Raw genomic sequence first — 17,280 nt, forward strand, 5'->3', positions numbered from 1 at the left:
GAGGGGCAAGGCGGCGAGAGCGAGGAAAAAGGAAACTTCAGGAAACTCCGAGCCCCAGAAGAGAGGCATTGAATCAATTAACCAAATAATCGATTATCCAAATGAAATAGTGCCTGCCCATCAAGGTTCCTCTCTACCTGAAAAAGTGATTGAGTAAGAAAATCTTGTAACATTTTAAACAGCATTTAGATGTTCAGTTGTATTTCCATTGTTTCTGTAGCTTCAAGGGCTTTTGGCCAGAAGCTGGAAAATAGGATCAAGCTTTGTCAATTGGCATTGGCATAATGGGTCTAATGGCTTCCTTTGTGCTGTAAACATTCTTGAATCTATCTACATGGTTTAGTATTACACCAGTCAGCACCTTTCTCTACTGTGGCATGGCTCTACTAGCATATGTTATTGCATTTTGCTGACCCATATTTGTCTTCCTTATGAGCAAGTAACTAGTTCAAAGAAAATATAGCTTTGTAACTCTGTCTGTTTTTAGGTTCAACTCCAAACCAGTTTATCGAGCCAATACATAATTCGAACTCAGCCAACAAATACATGTCTCTCTACATTGGAGTGTGCAGCTTTTGCACTGTCAGTAGCTGAAAAGAATCATTGTATTCATGAGGTAAGAAGTCAGAAGCTGACACAATTTCAGGCAACTTGTTTTAAGTTGTAAATTGTAAAATTATATTGATAGGAAAAAAAGTTATTTGATTGGAAACCTTTATTGCATTAGCGATTATATTGATTTGAGCTTAAGTTATATCTCTCTGCTCTACCTCTAAACTCTGCAAATGTTTTGAAAGCTTTTAATATTTTTGGAAGGGGGGAGAAAACTTTGAAATATATGTTCATTAAGTATGCATTCTTTTATTTTGTCTGAATTTTGGTCATCTGCCATTAATGTCAGATCAGTAGCAAGCCTCATCATCTTTCTCTATCCCTATGTACCCCATCCTCAGCTCCACATTACTGCTGACTACCAGCCACTGAGTTATAACATATTTCCATCATACTGTGAAGAAACCTCACAGGTGATTTCAGAAAACAAAACACAGGACTACATAGGAGACCAGACTATGGCACCAAGCTAGATCAATTGATAATGGGTTAGCTGACAAAAAGCTTTGTTGTGGTTTACAGACAATCTTGCAGAAAAGTTATAGAGACAGTGAGATGGAGGAAATCCTAGACCTTGGATCCCAAGCCACTGAAGGCACAGCCATTAGTAGTGGAGCACTTAAAATTGGAATGCACAAGAGACCAGAATTAGACAAGTGCAGACATCCCAGAATACTGTGGACAAAAGAATAGGAAGGAGCAAGGCCATAGAGGGACTTGAAAACAAGGATGAATATTTTAAAGTAAAGATTTTGCTTAACTAGGAACTAGAGTAGGTCAGCAGACACAGATGTGGGAGGGGTATATGACTTGGAGTGTTAAGACACCGGAAACAGAGCTTTGAATCACTTTAGGTTTATGCACAGTGGAATGTGGGGTGCCAGCCAGGAGTGCATTGGAACAGTCAGTCCAGAAGTAAAGAAAGGAAGGTTTCATCTGTGGATGAACTGAGAAAAAGATGAATTTGGACAATGTTGTGAATGTAAAAGTAAGTATTCTTAGGGGTGGTACAAATGGTATATAACTAATCTTGGAATTAAATGTGACACCCAGATGACATATGGCCTGGTTTAATTTCAGGCATTTGCCAGGGAGAAAATTAGATTGGTAGCTAGGAGGTTCAGTTTGGAGTGAAGACCAAAATCAATGACTTTAATTTTCCCAAAGTGGGAAAATCAAGAGGGTGGTATTAAGGTATGGCTGGATGTTGTCAGCATAAATGTGAAAACTAACACGTCAAAGCGATGAAGGATACATGAACTGCTTAGGACCCCTTCTGAGTCTTGATAGTTACCTTTTCTCTTTTATCTAGTAGTTTAACCATGGGAAGCTTGTGATATCTAACTTAAGCCATAATACTACAAGGAAAATATCTCTATTAATGAAATCAATGAAGAACGATTGCTTCTAAATTTTCAATCTAGTTTCTTGTTTTAAATCTACAGGTTATTCTGCGTCCCCTTCAAGCTTTGTGTTCATTCCAGCTTCAGCATGGAGCTCAGATCCATCACAGCAAGGAACATCTGATCAAGAATGGATTGTATGCAAAATCAATGCCAAAGAATAAACGTAAACTTAATAGAATGGAACGTTTAGTGAACAATGTCAAAGTATAGGGGACAAGTATAATTTTAAGATAGTTATTTTTGTGAACAGAAATTTTCTTGTGACATTTTCTATGAATTCCTTATCTTCTATCATTGAATTTTCATTTGGACTGTTGTCAATTATCTGACATCTGATTTCTTGTTGTTTGCTATTATTGTTTCAATCTTAGCATACACTTTGTGGGCAAGTTTCCTCAGTGCTTCCACTGCTAAACTGCAATAATTATGCCAGAAATTGGCAGGAGTCTTGATTATGTGCATGAATGAGATTTTTATGAAAATTGAATTGGCTGTAATGAAACATAATGACAGACGTTCTGAGGAAAGTCATCCTTTTAGAGGGTTGAAGCTATTCTTTTATTTTCTGAGATCTTGTTTAAAATTCTACAATTCAGTAACATGGTAATGAAAAGTATATTTATCTAACATGTTTGTGTTAGCCTCACTTGAGACTTTCTCTCTCCTTTGGACAAGAATTAGAAATTTTACCCAGGCTTATCTCAATCAAGATTACCTGGATGTCTTCAGCCAGGATGATTTTAGCTAGTTCATTCACTTAAATTATCACTTAGCAAAAGACAATACTGGACAGTTATAAGTGTGATTTCAACATTTGCTTCTTGCGTGGAAATACTAAATTTCCATAGCAGCTCAGAGTGCACTTTTTAGCTCCTGTTTGTGCCTTAACTTTCTTATGCATCAAACCTGATTCCTGGTAATTGGGGTTGGATGGAGAATCTTTTCTAGTCAGGATATTTCCCTATCCTGTTTACACATATCACACTGTTTTCTTGGATGAAACTGGCCAATTGCAACCTAAACTGAAGAGGTTGGTCTATCAGAGGTTGCTGAGGAAAGTCACACCTAGTACTTGGTTCTCAACTGGACTTAAATCTTGATGTGACTGACCCTCTTCTGAAGGGAGCTGTTAAGAAACTGACTGTGTTAATGACAGTAGGACTTTCTCTAGCTGTTGTGCAGGGCTGTGTTTCAAACCCTTCTTCTCAGCACCCTTTTCTGACAGATGGCTTCTCCATGCCCGGGCATTGTCACAGATACTTTGGCAGTATCAGGTGTGGGGGTTATTGGTTCACTGCATGCCAGTTATGACAATTAATTGGTACCATGTATTTTCAGAGACCTGGATTATAATGAAGGTGCTGTTGTTTCATTTACATTTCAGTTTGTAGAAAGAAAATCCTGGTGCGTTACTGTGTTGTTCAGTTCACATGTAAAGTTTATAGCTCAGTATTTATCAATGAAAATAGAAGGAAAGAGCAATCAAAAGTCAATGTAAAGATTGTGCATTCAAATTAGTATATCTGGATGTCTTCTGGAGTAGCATGCTAGAGTGAAGCTGGTACTTCAATGGTTAGAATGGAGTAAAAAGGAAAATTAAAGATAAGCTTCATGTATTTATTTATTTGCACTGGGGGAGGGTTTTTTTTAGCTGATCTGCAGTTATTGGGGGATGTTTTAGTCTACAACTGATACTAGTTGGAGGACATGAATCAGGAGAAAGTGAGGACTGCAGATGCTGGAGATCAGAGTCAAAAAGTGTGGCGCAGGAAAAGCACAGCACATCAGACAGCATCCAAGGGGCAGGAGAGTCGACATTTCGGACATAAGCCCTTCATCAGGAATGTGAATGGCTGCCTCCAGTTCTTAATGGATCTTCAATCATGTAAGCTTTAAAGCTTAGATTTTGGAATTGGAAAGAAAAAGATCTGAATAAAGAATCTGCTCAGTTTCATCACTGCCTTTGCTGCATTGCTTTGCATTTTATTGTGTTAAACTCATCCTCAGCTGGAATAAAGAATCCATTTCAATATAGTTTTCAAGCCACTGCAACTGGTAAATAGTACATGATGAAAATGGATCTTAGTTATATCATCAGCTTTCATAAGCAAAGTATTGAAAGTGATCTTACTAAGAATGAAACAACTGTTGGGCTGGATTTCCAGCTACAGTTTACTGTCATTTGTTGATATCAAGCCTGCTACAAGACACTTTAAGGGATTCTGATTGGGAAGAAAACCATGTGTTCAATTGTCCAGGTCACTTTGCTAGTAAGTGCCAGAACTGCCATTGGTAGCAACCTGAGAACAAATGTGAAATCCAGGTTGTTAACCGATGAAAGTGCAGTGCATGGATATTTCAAAGAAATATGGGAAATAAATGACAAACTTGTGGTGACTGTGAATTTATTTAATCACATCTGTGTAAAGAACTTTTTTATTTGCTTTGTTTGAGCAGATTTTAAAAAATATTTGTGTTCTATAATGGACTGGTGATTTCGATTTTAAAAAATGAAAGTATCAGTTGCAGATTTCTTTGCTGTCAATGTTGACATCCAACAACGGAAGTGGAAGATGTACCATTTAATTTTTTAAATCTATTTTTAATAAAGAACTGTTGCAGAGAAGCCTTTCAAAACACAATTTGGCTCTGTATTTGTGTACATTATATAATGTTTTCTGTACTAATTATGGCACCAGGATTGCAAACAATCCAATTTAGCCTCAGACAGTGTTTAGGGAGAGTGGTGCATTTGGTGGGCTGGGGAACAGAGTTTGCAACTGAAGAAATTGAAAACAATGACTTTCATCTTCCAACAACTGGTTGGAGGAAGTTTCTGCTCATCCAGTATTCAATGTTGGACAAGCAATCTGGAGTGGTTGAAAGACATGGAGTTTGCAACTTTACCTGCAAAAACTGACACCGTGTTTTCAGATGATATTGGTGGGGGGAAATGTATAGATGAGAAATGGGAAGGGACCAAGGATTAATCACTAAAAAAAAAAGTTTAAAGTTTGGGAGTAGGAAGAAAAGTTGATTTAGGTGTTGGATGTAGGTTTGCACACTGAGCTTGAAGGTTCATTTCCAGACATTTCGTTACCCTACTAGGCAACATCTTCAGTGGGCTTCAGGCGAAGCACTGCTGATAATTCCTGCTTTCTATTTGTATGCTTGGGTTTCTTTGGGTTGGTGATGTTATTTCCTGTGGTGAAGTCATTTCTGTGGTGAAGTCACTTCCTGTTCCTTTTCTCAAAGAGTGGTAGATGGGCTCTAACTCGATGTGTTTGTTGATCGAGTTCCGGTTGGAATGCCATGCTTCTAGGAATTCTCATGCATGTCTTTATTTGGCTTGTCCTAGGATGGATGTGTTGTCCCAGTCAAAGTGGTGTCCTTCTTTATCTGTATGTAAGGATACTAATGAGAGAGGGTCATGTCTTTTTGTGGCTAGTTGGTTTTCATATATCCTGGTGGCTAGTTTTCAGCCTGTTTGTCCAATGTAGTGTTTGTTACAGTCCTTGCATGGTATTTTGTAAATGACATTAGTTTTGTTTGTTATCTTTCAAGCTCATTAGCTGCTGTTTTAGTGTATTTGCGGGCTACCATGATGCCAAGGGGTCTGAGTAGTCTGGCAGTCATTACTGAGATGTCTTTGATGTAGGGGAGAGTGGCTAGGGTTTCTGGATGTGTTTTGTCTGCTTGTTTGGGTTTGTTGCTGAGGAATCGGCGGATTGTGATCATTGGGTACCCATTCTTTTTGAATACACGGTATAGGTGATTTTCCTCTGCTCTGTGTAGTTCCTCTGTGCTGCAGTGTGTGTTCGCTTGTTGAAATAATGTTCTGATGCAGCTTCGTTTGTGGATGTTGAGATGATTGCTTCTGTAGTTAAGTATTTGGTCCGTATGTGTTGTTTTCCTGTAGATGCTGGTTTGAAGTTCCCCATTGGCTGTTCACTCAACTGCAACATCTAGGAATGGCAGTTTGTTGTTTTCCTCCTCTTTAGTCAATATTATGCCAATAAGGGTATTATTGATTGTCTTGAAGGTTTCCTCTAATTTGGTTTGTTTAGTGATGACAAAGGTGTCATCCACGTAGCGGACCCAAAGCATGGGTTGGATGGTTGGCAGAGCTGTTTGTTCATGTCTCTGCATTATTGCCTCTGCTAAGAACCCTGATATCGGAGATCCCATGGGTGTTCCGTTGGTTTGTCTGTAGGTTTTGTTGTAGAAGGTGAAGTGGGTGGTAAGGCATAGGTCCACTAGCTTGATTGATCTGTCCTTGTTGATGAAGTTAGTGGTGTATGTGTCTTTGGGTCTTCTAATAGTGTAGTCAGTGTTTCCTTGGCCAGGTTAATGTTGATTGATATAAACAGAGCTGTTACATCAAAGGAGACCATTATTTCATCCTCTTCTATCTTGGTGTCTTTGGTCTTCAGGGATTCTTGGATGGAGTGGCATGAGTTTTCTACTGAGTGTTTTAGTCTTTGGTGTAGCTCCTTGGCCAATCTGTAAGTTGGTGTTCCAGGTAGCGAGACTATGGATCTGAGGGGGGGGGGGGCTCCTAATTTGTGAATTTTGGGTAATCTGTAGAAGCGTGGTGTGTTGGATCCATCTGGTTTCATTTTTTGGAAGTCGGTCTTATTTATTTCTCTAGATTTCTGAAGTTTTTTGAGTAGGGCTGTGATTCGGTTCTCTAGTTGTGAGGTCAGGTCTATCGCCACTTGTTGGCAAGTGTTGGTATCTGCAAGTAGTGTGTTCGCTTTTTTAATGTAGTCTCTTCGAATGACTGTCAAGCATCCTTTGTTTGCAGGTAGGAAACCTAAACATATAAATAGAAAGCAGGAATTATCAGCAGTGCTTCATCTGAGGCCCAATGAAGATTTTACCTAGTAGGATGACAAAACATCTGGAAATGAACCTTTACATCCAAAATCTCAACCTGAGCTACAAATCTTCTCAAAACTCGCTTGATTTAGGTGTTTCTCAGACTGTTTAGAAAGACAATAATATGAAAGTTAAAGTCTGTGCCACTAAGCTGAGTAATAGTAGAAGGTAGATAGAAGAGGATGGTTTGGTCAAGCATATCAAAGACTACAGCTGAAAATGTGTTGATGGAAAAGCGCAGCAGGTCAGGCAGCATCCAAGGAACAGGAGAATCGACGTTTCGGGCATAAGCCCTGGGCTTATGCCCGAAATGTCGATTCTCCTGTTCCTTGGATGCTGCCTGACCTGCTGCGCTTTTCCATCAACACATTTTCAGCTCTGATCTCCAGCATCTGCAGCCATCACGTTCTATCAAAGACTACAGGAAGGATGAGGACGAATAGATTACCTTTGTCATAGGCACATAGACTGACTTTTACAATATTTTGACTGTGTCATTTTAATCAAGTTTCCTGAAAGGTTTCTGTCCACAAGGCCTAGCGAGATTTTCTCATGCTATCCCCCCAAAGTCACCTTGTTAATTACCTACCATGCCATAGCACCCATCTTGTCTGATGCTAGCCCAATTCTCCCACTCATTGGTTCCCTGATTTTAAAAGGCCATTGTGCACCCCGTCAAACAGTGTCAGTCTGGAGCTGAGCTACATAGTTTATGATGTTTGCACAGAACAAGGCAGGCAATAGCAGATTGGTGTTCCACTTTGCAGAGATGCAATTAGAGCACCTAGTGGGCATAGTATAATGATGCAGTCAGAAGCTGTCCTCTTCCCCAGGGCCTTCAGAGGAGCCATGACATCTAGCCCTGCCAGTCTGGTGCACGGTTGCCTACCTGGTCAATGCAGTCTCCACTTTCTGGAGGAATGCCCAGCAGTGGAAGAAGAAGGTCAATGACCTTTTCCACTTCACTAGGCTAAGTCCCAAAAATGGTGGTTTGCTTCCTCACACCATATCTCTACTACTGCACCCACCTTTCACCAAGACTTGTGTTTTACCTCTTTCAGGTAAAACACTGCATGCAATATCTGCCCTTAATCTCACCTGCCAATTCCAACTTACTCCGGTTACTATATGTCTCTGCATTGCCGACTCACTCTCTTTTCCCGAGCCAGCACCAGCACTAACATTTTCATCTCTCTCTGTCAATCCAGGAGAAAACAGCCCAAACAAGACTGAGCCATGACAGATGGTGGAGTGCCTGACCTTCAACCGTTCAATCTCTATGAAAAAAGAATTCTGACTCTGACTACCTCGAACAACTGAATGATCCGATCCAATACCCTATATTTCATTTCTTCTCTATACCCCTGACCACATAATTGAATGTTATACCATTAAACCTTTTATTATTTAATATTGGCTTCCTCCGTTGTATTCACATACCTTTATTGTTCTAGCTGCCCCCGCCTCCTTTCACTGCTCAAAATACATTTCATTTCTATCTTTTTTCAAAGTTGATGGAAACCCATTGACATAAAATGTTAACTCTTATCATCTCTGCTGATGCTGCCTGACCTGTTGAGTATTTCCGTAGAACTGTATGGCCTACTCCTACTTCTATTTTCTATGTAATTCACCACATATCTACCGAATATATCGAACAGGATTCATACCTACAATTCATATGCTTCACTTTAGCCTTACACTCAAGGTGAATGACCTTAGATATAGAGTTGTAGAGTCATACAGCAAGGAAACAGTCCAACCAGTCCATGCCAACCCACAATCCCAAACTAAATTAGTCCCACCTGCCTGCACTTGGCCCATATCCCTCCAAATATTTCTTACTAATGTCTTTTAAATGTTATAACTGTACCCACATCTACCAGTCTTCTGGAGGTTCTTTTCACAAATGAACCACTCACTGTGTAAAAAGGTTGACCCTCATGTCTTTTAAAAATATTTCTCCTCTCACCTTAAAAATATGTCTTCTGGTCTCGAAATCTCCTACCCTAGGGAAAATACACCTTATCTATATCCTCATGATTTTATAAACCTCCATAAGGTCACCCCTCATCTTCCTCTGCTCCAGTGAAAGAAGTCCTAGCCTATCCAGACTCTTCTTATAACTCAAACCCTCCATTCCTGGCAACATCCTGGAAAATCTTTTCTGAATCATCTCCAGCCTAATAATATCCCTCCTGTAGAAAGGTGATCAAAACTGGACACAGTACTCCTGAAGAAGTCTCACCAACGTCCTGTAGACCCTTAATATGTTGTACCAACGCCTGTACTCAAGGGTCTGAGCAATGAAGGCAAGCATGCTAAATGCCTTCTTAAACACCCTGTCTGCATATGATGCAAAGTTCAAAGAATTATAAGCATTGTCACTTTGAATTCCATAAGTCACAATTTTTCTCACTTAGAACATGAAGTTTATAAAAATTGACTGTAAATCTACAAATTAGCACTTCCACACTGGTTACTCGCTCCAATGCTCCCACTAATCCACTAACCAGAATGCATCGGGTTAAATCACACCCTACCTTATTCTCATGACTCCCTCCACCAATACTATGGAATATGGTTTTTTTTTAAACTATTAGTGTGTGTAAAAATTGCTTATTTATTTGAATCAGATTAGATTACTTACAGTGTGGAAACAGGCCCTTCAGCCCAACAAGTCCACACCAACCCTGCGAAGAGCAACCCACCCAGACCCATTTCCCTACATCTAACACTACAGGCAATTTAGCATAGCCAATTCACCTAACCTGCACATCTTTGTGATTGTGGGAGGAAACCGGAGCACACCCACGCAGAGAACATGCAAACTCCACACAGACAGTTGCCCGAGGTGGGAATTGAACCTGGGTCTCTGGCGCTGAGGCAGAAGTGCTAACCACTGTGCTACCGTGCCGCCCCAAAGGACATTAGTGAACCAGATGGATTTTTTGGACAATCAACTCATGGTCATCATTAGACCCTTATTTCCAGATTTTTTTTTTAAAAATGAACTCAAATTCCATCATCTGCTGTGGTGGGATTTGAACCCAGGTCCACAGAACATTACCTGACTCCCTAAATTAGCAGTCCAGTGATAATACCTCTAGGCCATTATTTAGCAGCTATCAATTAATAATCATGAGTCTGTGTCTATAAATATGATCACACTGGCCAATCTGTACTGCTCTTGCACCTGGTTCCAGTTTTACATTCACAGAAAAGTCACGAATTGCAACTAAGCTTATTACTTCCCAATGGAAAGCTGAAATTAACAGCCACCAAGACAACTCTAGTAAAGGTGGAATAAAAATTACAAAATTACAAAATTATAAAGCAGTAGTGAACAAACTGCTATCAGTGAGCGACCTGGAAGGGATAATTGCAATGAATGAATTAAAAGTTTTTTGCAAATCATTATTGCAATCATTGGACAAAAAAAAAATGAGAATATGGTTAAGGATTTTGGTAATGTTCTTCATAGTCTTGCACAATATCTTGACAATTAAGGCAGTACTAGCTGGAATGAATGAATAGCTTTAAGATTTTGAGTCAACACCAAAAAAGATCCTTGACATAGATGCAACATTGTGATTAAAAATCAGACTAGGAGGAAATAAATTTCAAAAGTGCTGCCATTACCTCTTGCCATCATTGCCATAAATTATTAGATTAGTATTATTTTTCTTCCATCCAGTGGTTTATTATTAAAAATCTGAATAATGTACTTCACATACTCTTTGATCTAGTTTCCATGTCTACCATTGCCCTCCTGACCATCAGTGGAACTATTTCTAATTCATCCAGAACTTTCTCCTTGGAACAAAGTCTTGCAAAACAAATACTCATGGTTCAGACATTAGCCTATTCATTGCAGGAGATCTTTGTGTGTATCACATTTTAGAATGCATCTTCACATTTCAGGCATCAAGGCACGTACACATTTGTATATTGCACTTGAAAATGTCATATTCTACTAACTTGAAAGAAAATTCTCAGAAACTGAAAATATTCTTAAAGTGATCTTATTTACAGAAGTAGTTTTTTTTAATGGTGAAAACACAGATTGGGTTATGCACAGATCACCCTCTGCAACAAAGCATATTTATACATTATACTATGTCAGCATGCTTTTGTAAGTAATTTTAAAAATGCTGTGAAAAATATGCATGACACAATTTTCTTTTGTGTGGATGTCTTGGGCAACTTTTTTTTCAAAAATCATTTCAATCTTCCACTCAAGAAGTTCTTTGCATCCAATGCCTCATTTGCTAGTTTTGCTGCTTTCACTTTAAGTAATGTGTACATATCTTTCAGCTCACCTATTTGCAAGCACATGCATGCTGCAGCTATATAAGGGAAAGAGGCCATATTGAAGGTACAATTCTAACAAATATTTTAAGCCTCGCACCAACATCTCGCAGTTTGTACACAATGTTCAACCATGACAGGTATATCAATCAAACTGATTTTGTAATGCTCACTTATGAAACATCCTCTCTCTTGCAGGACAATGTGACATACAGCCAGAGGCAACAGAAGATATCTGGGGGAGACAGGCACACTAGCAACTTCTAATCCCCATTGTGATGGTCTTAGCCAGTGGCAAGATAAAGTATCTTCAAGCACACATCCTTCTCACATCCATTTTCTTCTCATCCCAGAATCTCTTCTGTTTCACAAAGGGCAGATAGTGTAAGATTGCACTTTTATAACCCCCATCCAATCTTATGGCATTATGACATTTAGCTGTGTGAGAAACAAAACTCACATATTAATAAATTTCAGTCCGAGTCAAATTCTGCAGCAGCGAATTTTATTGATACGTACTTGCAAGAATGGGTGCCTAACGAGTAAGCACCCCGATCTGAGGGTAACATTCTGATTTATGCAGTTCAGCTGCATCTCTCGGTCCTCCCCTTTCACCCCATTGGTTACTTTTACTGTAGCGTGTAGCCTATCACAAACTCTAGCTTCACTTCACCTTTGTCTAGCTTCTCGCCGCCTCTGTTTACTTCTCTCATTACTCTAAGCTTGTCGCCCCCTTACTCTTATTTGTCTCGTTCCTTATATGTGACTATCCTGGCATAGTTTGCTGTCCGTGCAATCATCCTGCCAAACTAAATTCCATCCATTGGCCACATCCCTCCTGAGACTGACACATTATTCTCCTATTACTGGTACATCCAGCTACACGGTCGCTCTGCCCTATTAGTCATAGATAATTCTATCTGTTTTCGCTTCTTCTGTTTTCCTATGCCCGGTACATCCCACTCCACGATTGCGCTGCCTTATTAGTCATAGATAATTCTACCTGTTTTCACTTCTCACTGTTTAGTATTTGCATGTGCAGCCTAATTTTATAATGTAAGCTTTTGCAGAAGCAACACCTGTTCCCTTATTCTGCACAATTTTAACCCTATATCTTACAGCTGTAAGAACAATTTCTTTAAAATGCCTTTAACTGGGAATCTACTGTTTTTAAGAATATTTGAGAAGGACTTTTAAAACTATATCAATTGTAAATGGATCAATGATAATTTTTTTGAAAAATACAATATACTGGTCCATGTGAATTGACAACTCAGTTGCAAGTAAGTTATGACCACAAGCCATGTGATTAACAGAGAAAGGAGATTATCAAAAAGAGAAGCTGGCAGGCCTAACAGTCAGTGCACAAATAGAGACACTGAGAAAGCAGAGACAGAAAGAGCAACAGAGAATCCTTTTGAAGAGAAGAAGCAAATCATTTTCAAAAAGACATCAGTTTTTCTGAATAGCAGAAAAGGAAACAGGAGTATTTCGAGGTACTGTTGAAAATGATAAAGAAGGTTTAAAGCCTGGAAAGCTGTGTTAAGGTGGAGATATAAAAGAACTGGGTGTTTTCCAAAAATTAACAAAACCAAGATTATTATTTGTTGGTCAATTGAAAAGGTACTGTGGGAAATCAACACTATAAGCACTGTTGCAACTTGAGGGAGAGTGTGCTGAAAATTGTATCCATAAAATTAAAGTGTGAAATTTGTTGTAAGATAGGACTCCCTGATCTACTGTGTGAATAAAGATTCACACATTGTGGAACTGTGTAGCTACATATTGCAACATTTGTGCAGGGAGCGATGCAAATACTCATAAGACCCTTTTAGTATTAAATGTATAAAGTGAATTTTACTTTTTTATTTGAGTACCATTCACATTGATTGTGATTCAGGTTAAAGTAAAAAAAAGCTACTGAAGGTAGAAACTTATTGATAATTTCTTTATTTGGGGGTCATTGAGTAAATTTGGTTATTTTGGTTTAAGGATCCTTCATGAGGATTGTAATGCTTATCCTTGCATCATTTTTCTTCAAGCTAACCAAGAGGAACCATCTGCCTGTACAGTGGAGGAACACCAAACAAAGAGTGATAATGAAGAGTCAGCACCATCATTTAAATTCATATTTGCAGCCACATACACTGATACTAACACTGCACATATCTTAGGGGATAAATTAGAGGCAAGATCTGTTTGATGTGAGACCAGGAAAAAAATGCACTGCTACCTGGACAGGGAGCAAGGTTGCATACGGGATCTAGATTTTGATGAGACCTGCTAAGGGTCAGGCTTGAGAAGAAGGCTTAAAGTTGTTTGGTGCACTTAAAAAGCAAATCAGCCAGCAAGTCTGCAGGAGGAATTCAGCACCAACTTTGCAAAGAGTTTTGTGTAGAGCTTGGAGCATATCCATTCCACATGAAAGGGCTGGCAGACCAAATGCAAACACTGCTGAACCTAACTCTTAGTAGAATTCCTGAGGTGGCTTCCCTGAAGGATAGCTGTGTTTCAGTGAAGTAAAGATCAGTTATCATCTCTCAGAAGGACACAGTTTCCCCTCCCACCCTGCCACTCTGTAAATGTCCTAGCAGTTGCCCATTTTCAAGCTAGATCCTATGGCTTGTACCCCCACTCCCAGTCTGAAGATGACCTGGGTGGGGTCATGTGACAAATATGAATTTAAATGATGGTACTGACTCTTCAATATCATTCATCCACAGTCTCGTCTACTGAAACTCAGGAATCTTCCAGTAGCCATGCTGCTGTAGCTTTGCTTAGGACAGAAAAAGAAGTTTGATTATTGTTTAAATGAAAAATGGAATGATTTGATTTATAAACTTGGTTTAGAATATTTATTTTGTGGTCACGTTTACTTTTGTATTGAGGTCAAATGGATGCTCTGATAACGATCTGTGACAGAGGAAAAATAAGGTTGAGACTGTCGAATGAAAAATTGAGTTGCAGGTTACATTATTTGTTTGTCATTTATATTAGTTCTTCATGGACAATCCAGGCAGAAAGCAGATGTGTAGGCTATAAGTTCCCTTCTCTATTCTCCACTTTCTCTTCTTCCTTCTCTTGCTTCTAATGCTAATGATCCTCAGCTAATAACTGTAAGGCCAGGGTTGAGCCCTGATGACTGGGTTCCTTGCAGGGTATTTGCTAGTGCTGTTGAGGAGGTTTTAACTAACTCAGCACAAGAACAGGAACATTATTAGGTAATACTAGGATGCACAAAGTACTGAGAGAGATAGATAGCACTAAAATAGAAAAGAATACTTTAATAGGTGGAGTCAGAGTAGGAAAAAAAGTAATGAAGTTTAAATGAGGCTTACGCTGCATGGGTGTGAATGTGCATAATTAATAAAATTGGGGAGCTCTAGGCTCAGGTTGCCAAATAATAAAGTTGTGGTAGTAACAGAAACCTGGCTCAAGGCAAGATCAGCTGCCCTGTCTCTCAGAACACAAATTCTCCTCTCACTTTGCCACTCTCCTAGTGCCTATGTAGTAAATGCTCCTCTTTACAAGGTGTTCAGAAAAGAAAGCAAAGGAGGAGGGGGAGTGCTATTAATTAAGTAATTAACTAAGGCCTGAGATAAGGAATAAGAAGGGTGCAATTGTGTTTCTCGTATAGCTACAATTAGTGGTTTGGCTCGATACATGGCAGATTCCATGGAGAAAAGTGTAAGTCGATACATTTACATGGAGAGACAGCTTAAGCTAAAAGGTACTATTCTAAGGGATGTGCAGGAGCAGAGAAATCTGGTGGGTATGTGCATAAACCACCATATGTACAGGACAGATAGAGAGAGCTGTTAATATTACATCGGGTATTCTAGGCTTCATTAATAAATGCATAGAGTTCAAGAGCAGGAAGATTATCCTGAAACTACATTGGATACAGTTTAGATCACATCCGGAGTATTGTGTAAAGTTTTAGGTGTTACCTTTTGGGATACGAGTACATTGGAGAGAGTGCAGAAGAGGTTGATGAGAATGGTTCCAAGGATGAGAAACATCAGTTGTGGAGAAAGATTGGAGAAGGTGGGGCAGTTTTCCTTGGAAAGGAGAAGGATGAGGAGAGATTCAAAATCATGAGATGTCTGCACAGAGTGAATAGGGAGAAATTGTTCCCACTTATACAAGGATCCAAAACCAGAAAGCACAGTTTTATAGTGTTTTGCAAAAAAATCAAATATCGTTTGGATTTGGAATGCACTGCATCAAAGTATGGTGGAGGCAGATTTAATTGAGGCATTCAAGAGGATATTGATTCCATTTAAATCATCATCATCCATTATGCAGGTGTGCAGGGAAAAGACAAGAAATTAGCACCAAATCAAAATGTTCAGAAAGCCAGTGCAAACATAATGTATCAAATGGCCTCAATTTTTTAGGAGAAAGTGAGGACTGCAGATGCTGGAGTACCAGAGTTGAAAAATGTGGTGCTGGAAAAACACAGCAGGCCAGGCAGCATCCGAGGAGCAGGAGAATCGAAGTTTCAGTCAATTTTTTATTCCGTCTTGGGATAGGCCAGCATTCTTTGCCAATCCCTAGTTGCCTAAGTTGACTCTGCTTCATAACAAGTCTATAATTCTTGTGAAATTGTACAGCATGTAGCTGACTATGACATATGACATGTGTTCTGTTGAATTCTGTAAGATTCCTTCAGAACAGTCTAGGCAGTGGAAGTAATATGTCTGATCTATCACATCCACGTGTATCATAGCATAAACTGGTGACTCAAGTAGGACCTTGTAGTATGCAACCTGCCTTTATCAGTTCAGCATTCCTTTCAAACATGAAACATCACGACTGTTGCTGAAAATGATTTATAGCCGGCTATTTCGAAAAACAGTTTACATCCAAGGCAAAAGCTTAGTTTGAAAACAAATTCTGAAAAACATGACCTCTTCACTTCAGGCTCTTGGAGTATTCAACTTCAAGGCTGGAGTTAACAATGTGTCAGATGTTAATACATAATGCTTCAATTAATTCTGTTTCAAGAAATCATCTGCAGCACAAATTGCATTTAATTACAGTGCAGCTTAAAGACTGCAATTGTGTTTCCACTCAAGCATAACTGATAAGCTAGTCAGTGGCTGTAACATGCTTACAACACATTAAAAATATATTTGGTGACATTATATTGGATACATCATTTTTCCATCCAGATGGAATGAGGCGACTTGTAAATTATTAAGTACCATAATGTATCACCTTGACATCACCTATGCTTGTATACAGTTTAGAAACAAACATCTAATAATATCTATTATTGTTTTCAGACGAGATAATATTTAGTACATAAACTTAAAACATCATATTACTCAAATACATTTTCCAAAAGACGAGTCTTGAAGAAGATGCATTTGGACTTTTAGCCATGTGAAGGACAGTAACTGCAGGCAGGATTCTCATGCTGGCAATATTCCGGGAGAAATGAATTTCAAGCTGTATGTTAATAATCAGTATGGGGATTTCACTGAAACCTCTCTAATACTGGCAACAATTTTCTTGCCAATGCAGGAAGTCAATAATAACAAGACTAGAAGCAATAAACATCTTCTTTTGCTGCTAGGAAACTTTAATGGGACCACTACTGTAGATAATAACAGGTCCCTGCTACCTAGAGAAGATAATAACTGCATAGGTTCTTTGTTAGAAAGGCCAAACTGTGTTAAAAATGCAAGTGGAATTAATCAAAAAAGGGCTATTTTTGGATGTCTGATTTTACCCACTCATTACTTCACTCGTGACTTTACTCACATGGCCAGATAATTTAAGATACCTTTCCTAAAAGGCAAGAGTCTCGGAAAGAGTCATAGAGTCATAGAGATGTACAGCATGGAAACAGACCCTTCGGTCCAACCCGTCCAATCCCAATCCAATCTAGTCCCACCTGCCAGTACCCGGCACATATCCCTCCAAACCCTTCCTATTCATATACCCATCCAAATGCCTCTTAAATGTTGCAATTGTACCAGCCTCCACCACTTCCCCTGGCAACTCACTCCATACACGTACCACTCTGTGCGTGAAAGAGTTGCCCCTTAGGTCTCTTTTG

General features: G+C 39.1%; 1 protein-coding gene across 3 annotated transcripts in view; it reads left to right on the forward strand.

The window, feature by feature from the left end:
- dtwd2 (DTW motif tRNA-uridine aminocarboxypropyltransferase 2) overlaps window positions 1-8,310 on the forward strand; it is a 116,817-nt gene extending 108,507 nt beyond the window's left edge. The window contains exons 5-7 of one of the 3 annotated variants that reach the window (XM_087998370.1): window positions 488-616; window positions 2,058-2,181; window positions 8,108-8,310. In XM_087998370.1, coding sequence (XP_087854496.1) covers window positions 488-616; window positions 2,058-2,181; window positions 8,108-8,139 — 285 coding nt within the window. In that variant the 3' untranslated portion in view covers window positions 8,140-8,310. Of the gene's footprint in view, window positions 1-487; window positions 617-2,057; window positions 4,678-8,107 lie in introns of those variants that run through there. The other 2 variants (XM_087998377.1, XM_043711426.2) reach the window with 2 other exon arrangements.
- Window positions 8,311-17,280: the final 8,970 nt, after the last annotated feature.

The sequence above is a fragment of the Chiloscyllium plagiosum genome, unplaced genomic scaffold (genome assembly GCF_037043375.1).
Source record: "Chiloscyllium plagiosum isolate Xiang-an unplaced genomic scaffold, Cpla_swu_hap1 HiC_scaffold_2, whole genome shotgun sequence".
Taxonomy (NCBI): Eukaryota; Metazoa; Chordata; class Chondrichthyes; order Orectolobiformes; family Hemiscylliidae; genus Chiloscyllium; species Chiloscyllium plagiosum.